This window comes from Brachionichthys hirsutus, chromosome 6 (assembly GCF_040956055.1).
Source record: "Brachionichthys hirsutus isolate HB-005 chromosome 6, CSIRO-AGI_Bhir_v1, whole genome shotgun sequence".
Lineage (NCBI taxonomy): Eukaryota > Metazoa > Chordata > Actinopteri > Lophiiformes > Brachionichthyidae > Brachionichthys > Brachionichthys hirsutus.
The window spans coordinates 10,922,230-10,939,713 of NC_090902.1; the positions used below are offsets into that span (position 1 = coordinate 10,922,230).

The window sequence follows — 17,484 nt, forward strand, 5'->3', positions numbered from 1 at the left end:
TCACACCTGAGCCACTGTGCGTCGGGGGAATTGTGAGAGATCACAACACATGCTCAGTGTGAGAAAGTTGTTCAAAGCAGAGCGCCGCCTATGTTCCGCCATGGTGGCTCTGCTCCAACTGTGGTCAAACCGAAAGTAACGTTTATCCGCGGCGACCAAGGATGATAAAAAAAGAATGACGGAGAGCAGCGGTGAGAAACTCAACAAGTGAGCAGACGAGAAACAAAAATCAGAAATATGGATCAGCGTGTTGTCTGAGGCCACGTGGTCGGGGTGCAGCTGTCTCAGGGAGCGCTGGGGTGAGGCCTTGCGCTTCACTGGAGCGGAAAGAGGGTGGCAGACACACACACACACACACACACACACACACACACTCACTCTCAGGTAAAAGTCTGAGCGAGAACATGACAGCTGTGTTCATCAGATAGCACAGGTCAATGCCTCATTAACACACAAACAAATACAAATGTTACTAAATATATATACTACAAATTCATATCAGACACAAACCACGACAAAGCCACGATACTACTTTTTCTACCTGATAACTGAATCGTGGGGACCGTTTGTGGCTCGTAAAATCATTGCAGCATCTTGGTATTAACCCCTGTTCTGTTCTGAGGAGCTGGAAATGGCACACGCCAAAAACTGTTCAAGTGTAAAAAAATCATTTCCCTTGCACTGTACATCAATCTACACGTGTCGTCCCCCCCCCCGTCCCCCCCCCACACACACAAACATGCAGCACGGACGGTAAAGCTTTCCTTTTTTTACGCTTATTTGTAAATCATGGGAGCTGCTCTATTGGTTGATGGCTGAAGGAGAAAGGTGGACACTCAAAGTGTGTGTTTTTGTGTGTGTGTTTTTGTGCGTGTGTGTAAGTCTAGGCATTGAAGCTAGTGTCAAAGCATTAGCTGCAATACCAACCCTTCACTACTTATATGAGACTTACACACACACACACACACACACACGCACACACCCCGGGGCTGTAACCCTAACTGCCCATCAGCTCCTCAGACACTTAAAGCGAATGCTCCACAGCCTCACACACGTGCGCCATACATTCTGCTGAGATTTAAACGACCTGTGGCCTTCAGGTTTTCTACCTCCAGAGCACATGTTCAGCTTTCATCGGCATTGTGTGATGATTTTCTTTTATTGCATGTTTTCTGGACCATTTGCTGCCTGCATCCGGCACACAGGCCACGCTTGCACCCATCCACACACACGTGGATGCGTTTGTGTTTGAGATGACAGCAAACATCACGTCAGTTGAGGCCAAAGGACAAGGTTCACTTACCTGTCGATGATGACGGGGTCTGATGGGGTCTCGTTCCTGTTGCCACAGCTCTTCTTATCACAGCATCGACTGCACAGAGGTGAGAAGAGAGAGGAGGTATGGGGGGGGGGGGGGAGCAAAAGGGAGTTAGTAGCCATCAAGTGAGCAACAGGAGAAGTAAAATACAATGCGGAGGACGAAAGGAAGTCAGGTGAACAGTACAGGAACAAGAAAGGAGTGAAAGCGGATTGGTAACATTGGTAACATTGGATTTCTAAAGGTATAAGAGTGGGGCTCTGGGGCTGCAGTCGGGGCGATCAGCGGAGCGATTTCAGAAAAAAGTTTGGAGGAGAAGCACAAAAGCAATGAGCTTGAATGGGGCTGGATAGGAACTTGAATTAGGCTCCAGGGCTCAGGTTAGCTCCATTTCTGTCAGACATCACACACCCAGACATCTTATGTTCTCTATTTTTCCTCAGTGCTCATCCCCTCCCTCTATCCCGCCTCTCTCTTGTTCTTTCTCTCTCTCAGAAGTGGGTCACAGAGTGGTCCCACTGGACCTGGGGAGTGGTGCATGCTGGGTAGAAGGGGGTTGCATACTGATGTGACGCGTCCTTTCTGAAGCATTTGACTGCGCTACAATGTAACAGTGTCTTGTGCGCCGCCAACTCCCCCCCACCTCCCAAAGTATCATCACATCTGCCTCTTCTTCCCTGTCTGTGCACATGCTTTGCATGTCTGTGTGTACCTGGATGCATCGACCGAATGTGTGCGCGTGGGAGGAGATGGAGAAAGACACAAAAGAGAGTGGAAGAAGGCGGGAGCGATATTGACCCTCCCCCCTATACTTTCTTGAGTCCCCCAGGACAGGAGGCTTGGAGAGCCAGATCACATTTCTGATCTGGAGCGTTTCCTGCAGCATATGAAAACAAGTGGTCTAAATTGGTTTCTGTGATAACCAGGAAGTGGCTCCAGTGGCCACGAGCCATTCTCTACATGCAACCGAACGTTTATGTCTAAAAGGCATGTGTGGAACGATCCTGCATGCTACATGATGCTTTTAGTGAATGTAAATTGATGCGAACTATCTATCTATCTATCATCTATCTATCTGCGTGTGTGTGTGCGTGCAACTCGACTCTGTCCCCCTCTACACATAGCTCACTGTCAGGACACAGCAAACTGCATGTGTTACACAGACTAAGGAGGATGGGTTTGAGTAATGAGCTTTTCCTTGTCCTAATTAGCTGAACATGAGCGGGATACACACACACACACACACTCACACACACACACACACACACCTATCAACAGAAATAGGCCAGGGCCTGTCTCCCGAGCCACTTTGAGGAAAATTATAAGATTTCTGTTGTAAGGTAGGCTCATGTCTGCATCTCTTTACATCAACAGAGACACCTATACGTGAGAGAAACGTTCATTTTGATCCAGACTGCGCACTGCTGGCTCGACTGGCACAAGAAGTAGCTGCAGTCGGGTGTGTTTTGTCTTACCTGCACATGATCTCATGGGTCAGAAGGACACGACACATCTCTGGGTTTTTATCCTGGCCCTCGTAGATAATCGCCTAAAAGGATGGAAGAAAAGGAAATTCACAGAAAATTAAAATAACTCATTTTTTCAATGTGGCATGGTGAAGGGAAAAAGTGAGCTACGCTGCAGGGCAAATAAAATACAGAAGCGTGTTTGTGTCTTTCATCTGGGAGTGTTGTCTATCTGGCAAACGTGTGTGTCGTGGGAATCCAGTCCTCCTGAACAGGAACGCTCTGTTCTGACAGAGACAGTATGAGAGAAAACACTTGCGTGTGTGTGTGTATGTGTGCTCCTGCATATGTGCTTGTACGTGCACGTATGTTTATATGCCGTGTACAGTGAGCAGTTGGACTGCCAGACTGGAGTATAGTGCACCATCTGGTCCATACAGCACACCGTCCAAAAATCTAGTCTGGTTACCCCTCCAAACCCATTCAACATGCTCTCCAGGGCTGTGATCACACTGCACACACACACACACACACACACACACACAGACACATCCAAAGACAGTCACACAAACAAGATCCTCTTTTGCTCCTCTCATTCTAAGGCAAACTCTCTTCGAGCCTAATGGCACTACAGGCGGAATTGGCAAAACACGGCGCCTGATATCAAAACAACGTTGAAGCATCTTATTTCCTTCGTTATCTAATTCCCCCCCCCCCCCTCCTCAAAAAAATTAATAAATAAATCCATCAGTGCGTGCCAGCCTACGTGTGCTGCTCTGTTTTTGTGTGTGATTGAATTGGCCGTAACACACTCAGGCGTAGTTTGCTCTCGTTCACATTGAGGAAATGAGGGTCAAGGTCCTCAAAAACTGAGCTGGCATGCATCACTGTCTCTCTCACACCCTAACGCACAGCCGCTTCTGCACCTCACCAAGATATTTGCACATTATAGACACACAGCTACATTATCTAACACACACACACACACACACACACACACACACACACACATGCACTCCCTGACTCGATAGAAACACACACCCCACCCTCTTGCAGGCTGCTGTGCAGAGGTAGAGTATGAGGACAATGTCCTGTACTTTTCTGGGCCTCCATAAATGTATTCTACAGGTAAGACAGGTCGTTTATCAGCTGGCTGTGCCTGAAGTTGAGGCCCTCAGACACACACATGGCAATGGGTGTGTGTGTGTGTGTCTCACCTGTTTCGTCATTGAGTCAATGAGACGAACATACAAGTCCTGCTCTGTCCTGATCCCTGCAGGGACACAGAGGAGATGGTAAAAAAATAAAACGTAAAAGATTCAAAGAATGAGGCGAAGCTTTCCCCGCTGTGGAGGGATGTTTCTGATCACAAGTTTTATTCATTCAGAACTGTGAGTGTCTTTATGGACACCAAGGAATATATATATATATACCGGTAATAATAATCTTTTTACAGAAATATCAGACATATATATCGTTTTTTTTACCATGCTAAGTATAATTAAATTATTCAATTATGTAGGCAGCATGGCAAAAAAAAAAATCAAACTCTGGATGAGAAAAATAAAATAATAATGTTAATATAATTATTATTATTAATAATAATAATTACACCAATAAAATAGTAATAATGTGACAAAACATTTAAACAATTTAAAACATAGATGAAGAAAAAGTAAATCCAATAAGCAACCAAACTCGAAAATGATGATTCTGTGACCCTAAACATTTTATTTTTTCAGACTTTCTTCTCTTTTTTTAACGTATCATTTAATCCCTGCTTTTCGTATTGGTCCATAATAAATATGGAAACTCAACTCACCATTACTGTAGAGGAGCTGAAGTCTGTAATGGATCCCATTGTTGGTCTTTTCTCCCGTCGTTTCCTATGAAAATTAAACCAACAGACTCGGTCAGAGCGAAAAAACCATCTCCTCCTGGGACCTCTCCTGCGTGCGTGCTCACATCTTGATATTTTTAGCTTATTAAAATGTTAGACTCTGTCACTGTTATTATTTTCAAATCACTTCCCCTCCGTTGAACTGTGGGAAAGGTTCTCGTTACCCGAACGACTTTCTTTCTTTATTCCATAATTAAGTCAACTCCTTAATAAATTCTTATTTTGAAACAAAGAAAATAAATAAAATGTATTTATTATTATCTTAATTAACACAGCGGAATTTGCTGAATGCCTCTATAGACATTTGTCAATTGTAATATATATATATATATATATATTAGTTTGATAATGACTCACAATAACCCAATAAAATCTCGCATCTGGATCCGATAAACAGTAAACACGACGAATAAAACACAAGTCTCATGTAAAACTGACTTTTAACGCCACTTACTAACAAATCAATATTACACTCAATCGACGGGCCAAACTCTCACATTGATCTTTGTCCGAAAATTAATAATTCCTTGTTTTACAACACCTGCATGAATCTGCAATTGCGCTGAAGTACCGCAAAAAAATAAAACGTAATATTATTAGCAGCTGTTGGGCGCAAAAGTGCTCTGATACGTGATTTAACCTTTAAGTAAATTAGTCTAGAATGTATCTGGAAGGTTTGTTAATTATAAGGAAACCCCGACACAGTAAGAAGTCTGTAAGTCTTTCAGGAAACTGCGTAAAAATCGCATCAGGAGCCGTGGATCCCTGCTGCGCGCGTCTGGCCACTTTGTTAACGCACGACTGGTGATCCATCACTTTGATTTAACAGGCCAGTGTGCCGCGTCAGGCGTCGTTCCACTAAATCTATATGCGCTATAAACTTATTTTACAGGATTTTATCATAAACTCAAGCAGTGAAAAAAAACATTATTATTTGAAATGCGCGAACCCACCTTTTCCTTCTCCACGAAGTCGATGTATGTCGTTCTCTCTATTTCCACTGGCTGACCCTGCCTGTCGTATAAGGCCAGCACGAAGTGGAAGAAGTTGGACTTGCGGAGGTTGGAAGGCGGCTGTTTCTCGAAGTGCGCCCGAGCAAGACCAACTCCGCTGTGGACGCAAGCACAAGCCAGCACCATCCGCAACGAATGCAGTTTAAATAAATCCATTCAGAACAAAGGCAGAGATCTGTTTTTTAAAATCCAAACGAGCGTCGCTTGTTTTTCTTTTTCTTGTCGCATCAAGCCTCAGTGTAAATTAATCCGTTTCTTTAATGCGTATACACTCGTTTATTTTACAGTTTGACCACCACTAATTAAATAAATTAGTGAAACATATTGCACCGAATGAATGAAATGTATAATACATGCAGTCATCATTTAAACAGAATAGCTGCTCGTTGTAGCAGGGATGCTGCTCATAAAATATTTGTGTTTTTTTTTAAACTTTAAACTTCATTATGAGTAAAGAAAACAGCCGTGTTCAAACAGGGCGAACTATTTACGTGAAGAAGTCTGAGGCTTTATCACACTAAAGAAGAGAAACGACCACCATAAAACCTGAAGTATAACTCACACTATTTCCTCACACCCAATTTAATCTGATCCATTTTGGCTGAAACGTTCGTTTTATTAAATTGTCCTCTCCATCCCAAAAAATGTTCACAAAAATTAAGGCTCACTCTGTGCTAAACCTTGTTTACCTATAGAGGTAAAGACTTATAAAGCCAGCATGAACTGCATGGCGCCCCCCCTCTTGGGACGCGCGCTGCCCCGCGGATCTTAACGCGCTGCCCCCGATCTCCGCGCCCCGGCGTCAGCGCAGCGCCAAGGCCGCCTCGGGCTCACCTCTGGGCGGCTGTGTTGGCGTCCAGCACTCCGGCGCCCTGCATCCATGTCCGAACCGCGTTCATCCCGGCCACCATGGGCTCTTCTTTCATACTACACCCACTCCTCTGGATGCTCTCGTGGATGCCAAACATCAAAACGCTCCTTCACGCTGCCGCTGTCTCTCTCTCGCCCTCTCTCCTCTCTCTCTCCTCGGCTCCCCTCCTCTTGTGTCTGTTTGATCGCGCTGTCAGAGGAGCAAAGCGGCGTGGGTCTATTTCACTTGGCGTTTAGTTGGCGCGTGTGTTTCTCAAAGTGCACAAAAGATGCGACATGTGGAAGGAACAGGGGAGTGATCAGCATCCAGGGTTAGCTGCGCCTCATGTCAGCGACTCAAGAAGAGGAAAAAAGAGGGGGGAGCAGCAGCTATGAACAAATAAATCAAATATAAAAAAAAACAGCGTGAGAGCGATGGAAGGGGAAGCGCGAGATGAGAGGCTGCACCGAGTTGGCGACAAGTCCTCCGGATCAAGGTGCAGCTGATAAAAACAGAAGCGAGACGTCAGTTTCTTGAAACAAACAGTCCACAGCGAGAGAGAAAGCCCAGCAGATGAAACGCGCTTCACCCGTTCTTTATTTACAAACTCTTCTCCGCTGCTCGATGAATGAAACGGCAGATTACGCGCAGTTAAGAGGCAGTCCTGCAGGGCAAGTCCGATCCTCGTCAGCTCCTGCGCGAGTGATTTGCGCTCTATTCTTCCCTGAGGAATCACTTTGGACCATCTCTGGGATGCCGAACAGCAGCGAACGGGAGTAGGTGATGGGGGCGTGGTCTCGCCGCCCCGACGCAGTTAACAGCCCGGACGATCAGCTGTCCGTGCGCCAAACCCACCAGCGCGCTGCATGCGTGCGCGCCCGCCTGCCTGCTGTCCCCGCCTGGTCTCACGCAGTGCACCGCCCCTGCCACTTAACCATGCCTGTGTGCACGGTGTGCGTGTGTTTAAAGTTGACAATATATTAATGGCTTTCAAACTTCAGCTCAGGTCAAACTTCAGCTCAGGGGAGGATGTGATAGTATCAGAGCCCGGGCTGGATCTAACATTTACCGCCTCACCTGCCTCATGAACAAGACCAGCCAGAGGTTATCATTGATGTTGCACGCGTCTCAGATAAAAACCGATAGTTGGCTCATTTATATGCGCAAGGATAGAGTTAAAAGTACTTTCTGCGTTTACGTGTTGCAGAAGCATCAGCATCAACAAAGTGTAATCTGTATTTGTCACAGCGCGCATCAGATTCTTTCTGACTGAACCTGCGTTTAATACAAATGCAGACATGCTAATTGTATAAAGAGAAATATGGATGCGTTGAGCAGCATGATTGTGATTTGCAGTCATGAAACTCTGACGGGGAATGATTTTAAGAAAGTTTCAGACCCCCCCCCCCCCCAAATACCGCTGCGCGCGCTGTTCTCCTGCGTCCCGATGGTTTGAAGTGTGATTAGACGCTTTTAGACTACATTCATCTTTCGGGATCAAGCGCCGAATCAATATGAGGATTACAATTACAACTTTGTGAGGACACCAAACCTGCAGATAGTCCAAAATGACTGCACAAAAACGGTGAAAATGTGCATGGTTTCTGCGTTAAACTACAAAAATGGAAGGAAGCCGCAGAAAGTCTCAGCTCTCGCGTTCCTCGTCCATCCCTGCGTGATAAAATTATAATTTATGAACTTGTCAGGAGGCCATCTGCTAACGCTGGGTTTATTGGAATGAAATGGAAACAATGAAATAATTGTCTTTTTTTTTCATAATTTAAAATTACGATTTTTATCGCTTTTTCTTTTAAATGAACTCGTTTCAAGAGCTGACGTTGCAGCGCGGAGCCCTAACGTGCTCAATTTAAACAAATTAAACATTTTACACGATCGATTTATATAATTTCGGAACTTTATTAATCTCAAACGAGGTATAGGCTACAGTGGGACGTCTTTTCATATCGTCGCTATACATTTTCCAGAAAGTCTATAGACCTAAGACTCCGGCCAAGGTTGACCCCGCGATCATCTCATCATTGTCTGAAGCTGTTTATGTCTCCTGCTGTGGGAGGATAAATCTGAGCACCTTCACCACGTGGGTACACGACATAATAACTAGTGATAAATAAAAGCCGACGTGAGATAAAGTGTCTCACACTGCCTCACACACGTTAGAAACTATCCTTCAGCACATTTGCGTGATTATGGCCGGCTCCCCTCCCCACGATCTGTCTGCCTTGGTCGGCATGCAGGGCCGCTCCATGCCCTCCCCCCTGAGGTGGCTTATATTTATATCCTCGAGCGCCCCAAATATCACCGTCTCAGTGTCCAAAAACAGAAATGTCAGTCGGGGCCAGATGATTCAGCCATGTCGATGCAGTCATTTACTAAACCCATGGCAGCCAGACATAAAAGGTTTGCGAAATAACTCATGCCTATTACTCACAGACAGGAATGCTCACATCATGTAAGCGGAATTAAGGTGCGTCTGCGTGTGAAAACGACTTTCATTCAAGTGTCCACATATGGGAAGGCTATTAAACCCCCCCCCCCCCCCGTGTTACATCTCTATTATAGACGTTTGGAAGTGACTGATCAGAAGACGCGGCCGTCCTCCTCCTGAAGCACCAGATGTTCTCGTAAATCAAAAGGTTGTGCTGATGATAATAATGTTCTGATTGAATCGAAGACTCATAAAAACGACTAGTTGTAAAAAAATAAAAACACACAAAAAAAAACATGCATATGTTTATGAGAATGGGCCTTATGTTTAGCAATATGCTCTCTCGTCGACATAAAAGAAGGCAAATGTCGATTCAGACCATTTAAGTATAGGAGGAAAATATACAAGCAGACCGTAATCTCTTTGATAACTACTTAAAAAAACAACGACTCATAGTTTCTTAAACATTATGGAAATATTTCAGTCATTAAATGGCATAAAATAAATGAAAATAAAATCAAGGACAGACAATTAACGATAGTTTGAATTTCAATTTAACCCCCCCGCCCCGCGCTTTATGCGCAGCGCATCTGTGGCCTGACCTCTCCTGCTGTCCTTCAGGTGACTCGCAAACTCGCCAGACACAAACTCGTGAGTATTTAGTCCAATGTTACCATCTTGTGGCTCTAAAGGAGCATCGCAGGGACAACAGCCCCACATTCACTCAAGGAAGGAGCAATTGAGAATCACAAATTACGCGCTTTGTGCTGTGGGATAGTGGAGAACACACAAAGGCCTCTGGTCTATGTTCATATACTGAACCTATGCAACCGCATCACGACGGTCCCTGGATTATATTCTCAAAATCAGACCGAGCATTTAAAATGGGTTGGGCTTTATTTACAAGAGAAGCTGCAGCGTCTCGGTTCCACGAAGGACCGAGAACCCTCCAGGTTTTCCTTCCAGCCGGTTACTAAAGCAGGAGATTTTAATTATCAACACCTCAATGTGAGAAAAGGCGCTCATTAGTGAGATCAGCTGCTGGAGAGATGGTTGGAAAGGAAACCTGGAGTGCCTCGGCCCTCCATGGAACAGTTTGGACACCTACAGTGTCGGTTCAAATTAAAATATGTGCAAGCTCTACTAAATACTGATTTTCTTGTATTAAAATGTAAATTCAGGGGCGTTTCGCAGTTCATCACCGGCCTGGCAGAAACACAACAGGACAAAACATAAACATTGACACTGAAATGAGTCATGGGTTTGTGCTTAGTGTCTTATTTGAAGACTAAATACTGTATTAGTAACTGTGGTCTTCATTCTTTGCTGCTTACATTGAATCAGTGAGTAGCAAGCAAGTATTTTTAGCCACACATCCTTTATTATTATTTTTTCTATAACTGTTTATACAGTGGTGGTGGAGTCTGTCTCTGCTGACAGGACTCTGGAGAGATTTCCAGTTCATCACATCGTTAATACAAAACAATATTTACATTTACTATTACACTGTGGGCAGTTTAATCACCGATTCATCTATAATGCATGCTTTTTTTTAGAAAGAACAGAAACCAGTAACCATCAGTGGCAGACATCCATGAATCTGTGCCAGAGACAAAGAGCGAGACAGCCAGCATGATACCGTGATATGATCCACGCGTACTGGCTAAAGACACCGGCTCCATCCCCACTGCTGTCCTGCTCTGTGGAGGTCCAGCTACCAAGCCCCAAGCCTAACGGTACCCCCAGCGACCATCGCTCACGGGACTCAGAAGTCGCTTTCACACCAGAGCGGCTTTAAAGGGTCTAGAGCAGGAGTGTCAAACTCATTTTCTCAGAGGGCCAGATCAGCATTATGGTTGCCCTCAAAGAGTCAGTAACACAGTAACAAAATGTAATGTCAAGTAAATGTAACTACTCCTTAACATGCTTATTATTAGTTATTACTACGACATAATTAACCCTTATGTTATGTTAAGGGTCAATTTGACCCATTTCAGTTTTCGTGTTGACCAAAGTACTGGTTATCCTTTATTTTTCGTCACACAATTTTGTGACTTTTCCTTATCTTGGGTCATGAACTTGTGTGTAAAATCTGGACACCTTGATGTGTAGTATAATGTCTGTGCAGAGTTTGTATACGAATATGATGTTGGGGTCATTTTGACCCGGACACTTTAATCTGGGGAAGAAGCTGTTCAGATCCAAAATAAACATTGATGTCTTTTATGTCCTTTATTTAGATTGCCCAATTATTTGTATTTTGACTCCCTCTGAATAGCTATTTTGACACAGAGACCCAGGTGTGAGTAGAGGAGGAACTTTTTCTCCCTTGTCCTTGTCACTGTTCGCATGTCATCTCTTTGACAAACACACCAAAAATGAGCTCCAGAAGGTTTACAGTTGATGCTACTTTGGCTTTAGTGATGCAGAGGAAGAGATTTCAGAGACCGGGGACAATGTTATTGATGATCCAGATTGTCAATTTTCCTCCAATGAGGAGGATTCAGAGGACGAGTCTGCCATTGTCTCTCCATCAGATGAAAACCAAGGAATGCAGCAATAATCATCCACAGAGGGGACATGGGCATCTAAAGATGGTAATATAAAATGGTCAACAGCACCACACCAAAGCCGAGGTGGACTGTCATCTTCCAATGTCATCAAAAGGACTCCCGGTCCTACAAGATCTGCTGTCACACGAGTCGATGATATTCAATCAGCATTTCAGCTCTTCATATCCCCACCAATAGAGAAGATTATACTGGACATGACCAATTTGGAGGGAAGGCGTGTATTTCAAGAGAAATGGAAGCCACTGGATCAGACTGACTTGCATGCGTACATCGGAATTCTGGTATTAGCTGGAGTCTACAGGTCAAAGGGAGAAGCAACTGCAAGTCTGTGGAATCAAGAGAATGGAAGGCCAATCCTTCGAGCAACAATGTCTCTGGAGACATTTCACATAATATCTTGTGTGATCCGATTTGACAACCGCGGCACCAGAGCTGTTGAACATTGAAAATCTGAGGAAATGGAGCAAGTCGAATGAAAGAAAAAAAAGTGTTCATGAAGAGGAAAAAACTTCAAATAGTTCTTAAATATAGTGTTGGAATTAAAAATGTATTGTATGTCTCTTTTCTAAATGTTCATATAATCTAAAATGAAGATGTTATTGGTTTAACGCGGTTTTTTTTACTGTTTTGAGTGGATTTACACAGTGCGAGTCAAAATGACCCTAACATAAACAACGTAATTATTTTTCAACATAATACAAGGGTTAAGTTACAAACATTACATATGCAAATGCAGGTTGTAAAAATATACGGACAGCTTATTGCTGTATTTACCTCCGCTGAGGCGAGGCTACGTAATCATCTGTCTTTCCGTATGTTAGCAAGAATCCTCAAAACGTTCTGGACGGATCTTGATGAACTTTTTAGGAAATCTTGGGAATGTTACCAGGAACAGATGATTCAATTTTGGTGACGTTTGATCTGGTTCATTCAGTTGATATTATGTTTTAGTTTACACATCCCCACAGAATGGAAATGTCCGATCAGATCACCAGAAACCGGGAAGTTTACAGTTGCCGTCTCATATCCACTGGAAATTAAATCCCTGTGTATCCAGTAAATTATTATAACGGCAGGATTGGTTCATGCCAATAATCTGATGCACATTCTGTGAACACAGAGCATTGATATGATTGATCCACTAGCTTCATCCACACAGAATGAGTGCCATGAAAAAAAAAATTGTCTCACTGAGGGGAATTTGAGAGTTCTGAAAGTCCCTCAAATTCCCCAAAGTATTGCGCCTAGTGATGAACTATTTTGCCTTGATGTGTTTATCCGGCTTTGAATGTTTTTTTCCTGTGTTGTGTTGTGCTTTTGTTTATTTATTTGTTTGCTGCTTTGTTTGCTTGACAGGTAGAGGTTGGGGGGGCTGGCATGCATTGAGAATTGAGGATTGTGATCGCCGTAGCTTTGCACCTACACCTCTGCACTATCTGCAGCCTTGTGCTTTGGTTGAATGTCTGTAACAATCATGTTCAATACAATCTTAAATCCATCCATTTTCAGCCGCTTATCCGGGGTCGGGTCAAGGGGGGCAGCAGCCTAAGCAGGGAGGCACGGACTTCCCTCTCCCCGGCTGATCGTTTCAAATGATGCGTCATAATTACATAATTGTCTGGTCCGCTCATCAAAGCAGTTCAACCAAGGCAATTCCGTGCACTGTAAGTGGTATTTATAGTACTGTCATGGTCAAAAAATGTGGATAAAATAAATGTTGGACAATAGGTTTTGCTGTAAATCACAATATAGGAGGACTAAGGTGCTTGGCGGAGGTTTGCGCTCGCCGACTGCTTTTCTAGTTCTAAATTAAACACTTAATTTCAAAACATAATTTTGATCTGTAGGTTTTTTTCTATAATTTTAAAAGAAAGAAGAAAAAAAAGAAAATTTATTCAGGAAAAAAAATATTCAGTTTAATTTTTGCGGGCTTTAAGTCAAGTTCACCAGAGCAGAAGGTGTCACGATTGAAATGGTATCTTCTGTTGTAGTGTTTATATCTCACCACTAGATGTCCGCAGCGGGTTAAAGCTGGGTGCAGGATGGTTTCCACTTGGAGTGAGAAGTTTTGGAGTGATTCTCCTTAAATCTGTTTCTTCAATTGTTGTGTTTCTGTCAGTTAGTAAAATATTTGTCAAATAGTCACAGTGAAGTCACCGTAATATATTTCATAAATTTGCTTAGTACAGATTTACATTTCATTGAGAATGACTGGTGTCCTGATGTTCTGCAGCTGTTACACGGCTGGGCAAGAGGCTCCATACGGGTTTGTGATCGACACTGGAATGTCTGCCAAAGCACTAAAACCATAACAGCTGGAATGAAATGAGTCCGATGATCTCATCTGTGTGTTGGACGGAAAGTATAGGGATACAAAGGAAGAAGAAAAAAAGAGAAGAGAGTAAGGATGTTATATGTGACCATGTGTGTGACAGAGAGAGGAGGCCCGGAGGAAAAGGGTGCATTTCTGTCCAGAGAGGTCAGCACAGTGGATTGGTGGATTATGCACCCTGATCCACAGCTGCTCTCTTTCTTATTGACAGAGGAAGCAGCTCATTTGTTTTGTTGTGAGGACAGACCTGTGGCATTTTATTTGTTTTATGAGGATTTCTTGAGGCTTTGTCAGTGGACATTTGTCTCTACGTTTTATTGAATATGACATGCATGCACTTCCTGCTCTTAACATTCATCTGAACAAAGAACCATACGGTCAAGCCAAACGAGGAATTTCCGACCTACTATTAAAAGCCATTCTTGTTCTATTTTTATACCGAATGGCAGGATCCTGAAGGCTCAGGTGTGAGCTGATTGTAACAGGCATTGCATGTGCTTTTAATCATGAATTGTAATCATTAATTTCTAGCGTGTTTCTGCATTGTAACATGTTTTATCTAATGTTTTGTTCCGTGTTTTGTTTCTGGAACTTGAGCCTGTAATACAGTTTGAATTGCAAAAAAAAAAAGCATTTAATAAAACAATGTGGCAGTGAACGCATCATTGTGGCTGAAGATGGGCCCTTTTTCATTGGGCGTGTTTTTGAAGCAGCGCTGGTGTGTCACTACCAGATACAGAGTTAAGGAAGTTGCAGGAACAGCTTCATAGCTTTTTCATTAGCTGTTGATGGAAGCACGGACAACATGAACACAATGCAGGCATGCATTTTAATTAGAGGCATGCCGTTGATAGAGTATAAAGCTCCATCACCGTGTTATTAAAATTCAAACGCACCATGATAGGATGGGACAGTTGTGATGCAGCGGAGAAGTCCGTGAGCTAAAAATGCATTGCCTTGGGAAAAGATAGTGGGATTAACAGACGGCGCACCTGGAATGTGTGGAGGATAAACGGGGTGCGCCCAGAGCATGGAGACACACAAGTACGGTGGCTGAGTAGGAGCAAAGCAAAGGAGTAAAGGAACCGTCAGTTCCAAAGTGACGGTGTGACTTTGCTATATTATGTGACATAACCGAGCATCTCGCTCAGCTGGATAAAATGTGCTAATTAGCACCAAAGACAATTGGAGTATGAATAATTCTATAAATATTTTCTATTAAAGTTAAACTGTCAAACTGCAATCGTGGAACAAAATTAAGTTCACGATTCTTCTGATCCTTGGCTGACCTGTTTCCAGGATTAAAACTCTGTTTCCGCATTGTGTGAAAGAACAATGGACTAAATGGACGGGATCCAGAGCTCTGCTGCCACTCCTAGAACCATGAATAAAAGTTACATTGCATCGCGAAAGAAAAGTCTCCATCACCATGTAATGAAAGAAGGCACTCTGCTCTAAATAGTGTTCTTGTCAAACATGGCTAAATTCACAGTATAACCAATAACTCTTCACATTGCACACTCTGTGTACCATATGGGTACTTTACCAGGTAATCAACTGAAACCTAAACCAACTTATCCCTTTAAGGCCTGCCCCATGAAGTAATCCTCGTCAGAACACTCTAATTTTTGCAAAATAAGGTCTTAATGGAACCTTCTGACAAATTTGTAAATATATATACATAAATTAGAGCACTTATATATAAAAATGAATACATATTCTTTTTATATTTAAATGCTCTAATTTATATACATTTTGCAAAATCCAGAATTTTTTTCATGGAAAATGCAGCTGCATGTGTTGCGCATGGGCAGATTGTAAACTCGAGGCCTGCTGTTAACTCGAGACTGTGCAACTTCATTCACCTCAAGGGAAGAAAAGTCTGCCTCAGAGTAAACAAGAGGCTGCAGGGCTCAAAGAGTTTAAATATAAAACTATTCCCTTCAGACGCATACTTAATAATGGAACCAGCATCCCACGCTGCCACCGTCTCTATCTGTCTTCTCCCAGGAAAATATAAGCTGGCGCTGTCCCGTTTATCGTCCTCCCTCAGAGGATCAGGTTACTGAGGGGTAGCCTGCTGGGAGAGACAGGTTAGGTGGAAGGATTTGCTCAGGCATTATATCACATTTCCCAGAATGGCTACAAAGTGTTTCTGTTAACTGTCGGGAAGAGAAGAAAATAATTTTCAAGTGGCGCGAACAAGCTTCAAATAGATCAGTGTGATCAGAGTGTCTATGAAAAGGGCCGACGGTTCGGCTGTAAAGATCGAGGCCCTTTGTGTGCGACAAAGGGAGTTGATTTTCAGCCAGGGTCTCAAGAAGAGTTTCTGAAAAGACTAGGGAGGCGGAAGGGAACAGTCAATCGAGTAACCCCGGAAGACTTTACGCGCATTGATTTTCCTTTTGTGCATTGAGAAACAAGAGGTTATTATGAAGAAGTGCACATTGGCAGCGTTGTCATCACGATGAGAAGAAGAGGTATACATTATTCTGTCATTGATATCTTAAAGGATGCCATCCATCATATTTGGTATTTCTGAGTTGAGGAGGAGGGATGGCAAGCAGACAATGTTCTCACTAACTTTCCTCCCTTTCACACACTTGTGATACTTGAAGCAACGAAGGAAATAATAAAAAAAAAGAAAGCTTCAGATAGCAAACTGCAATAATTGGAATTATATTGTCAAACTATAAATGTCTCAGACTCTTGGATTATTCCATTTCTGGTTGAGCAAGCCTGGTGCTATTGAAGTCTAAGGATTAGCTTCAGTTGATAACACAGGGCCGTCCTTATTCCCAAGGAGGGTAGTTTTTCTATTTGAGAGCGCGTGGGTGTCTGGGATAGAGCCATTATAGCGTTTTGTCTTGGCCTCTGACTGTGGGTGGTACCGTTACATGAAAAGGAGGGAACCCATGCTGGTGTCGTTTCTGTCCGACAGCTTTTCCAGGCCATCTCATGGGGTCCATGGCTGCTGTCTGAGTTTGTGGGTGACAAACTGTCCACGCTTGAACTGAACGAGCTCAACGACTCACTGATCACTCACCTTTAAAAAGTTGTTGCCACTGTGTTTGCTGAGGAGTGACTTCACCTGGCCAGAAAGAGCTGATCAATCTGTTTTGAGAGATTTAGCTTCAGGCCTAGTTGTTTATCATCAAGTTCAAGTTTTGAAGCATGCTACCAAGCTCCACTTTACGATAATTCCTCGTTAAGTAATTCATTTTTTTTTTGTGATTGATGGGTATCTTTCCAAATTGGGGTCCCCGTTGAGGCAAATGTTTAGACTCCCCTCAGGAATCCTCGCATTCTGGCCGACAGCCTTTTTCAGCTGTCAGCAAAAGCAGAGACTTTGGAGACAAATTGAGTTAATCTCCCCCCCACACACACACACACATTTGTCCAACCATTATGAGCCACTCCACTGCACGACAGTTACAAAATGTCTTGAAAGGCAGCCATGGTATCCTGATTTTTTGATTTCATACTGTAATGATTCTTGGGGTGCAGATTAGATTCAGACGTTAAACCGGTGAATAGATTAAGATTAAGTGGTGCAGCGTGATTTGCTGCAGTACACTGCGCTCTG

The 17,484-nt window shown here is 43.3% G+C and overlaps 1 protein-coding gene across 3 annotated transcripts in view; it reads right to left on the reverse strand.

The window, feature by feature from the left end:
• ebf1a (EBF transcription factor 1a) overlaps positions 1–6,665 on the reverse strand; it is a 45,402-nt gene extending 38,737 nt beyond the window's left edge. For all 3 annotated transcript variants that reach the window (XM_068740818.1, XM_068740819.1, XM_068740820.1), the window contains exons 1-6: positions 6,532–6,665; positions 5,638–5,794; positions 4,607–4,670; positions 4,002–4,057; positions 2,794–2,867; positions 1,304–1,372 (exon numbers count right to left, since the gene is read on the reverse strand). In XM_068740818.1, coding sequence (XP_068596919.1) covers positions 1,304–1,372; positions 2,794–2,867; positions 4,002–4,057; positions 4,607–4,670; positions 5,638–5,794; positions 6,532–6,665 — 554 coding nt within the window. The remainder of the gene's footprint in view (positions 1–1,303; positions 1,373–2,793; positions 2,868–4,001; positions 4,058–4,606; positions 4,671–5,637; positions 5,795–6,531) is intronic.
• Positions 6,666–17,484: the final 10,819 nt, after the last annotated feature.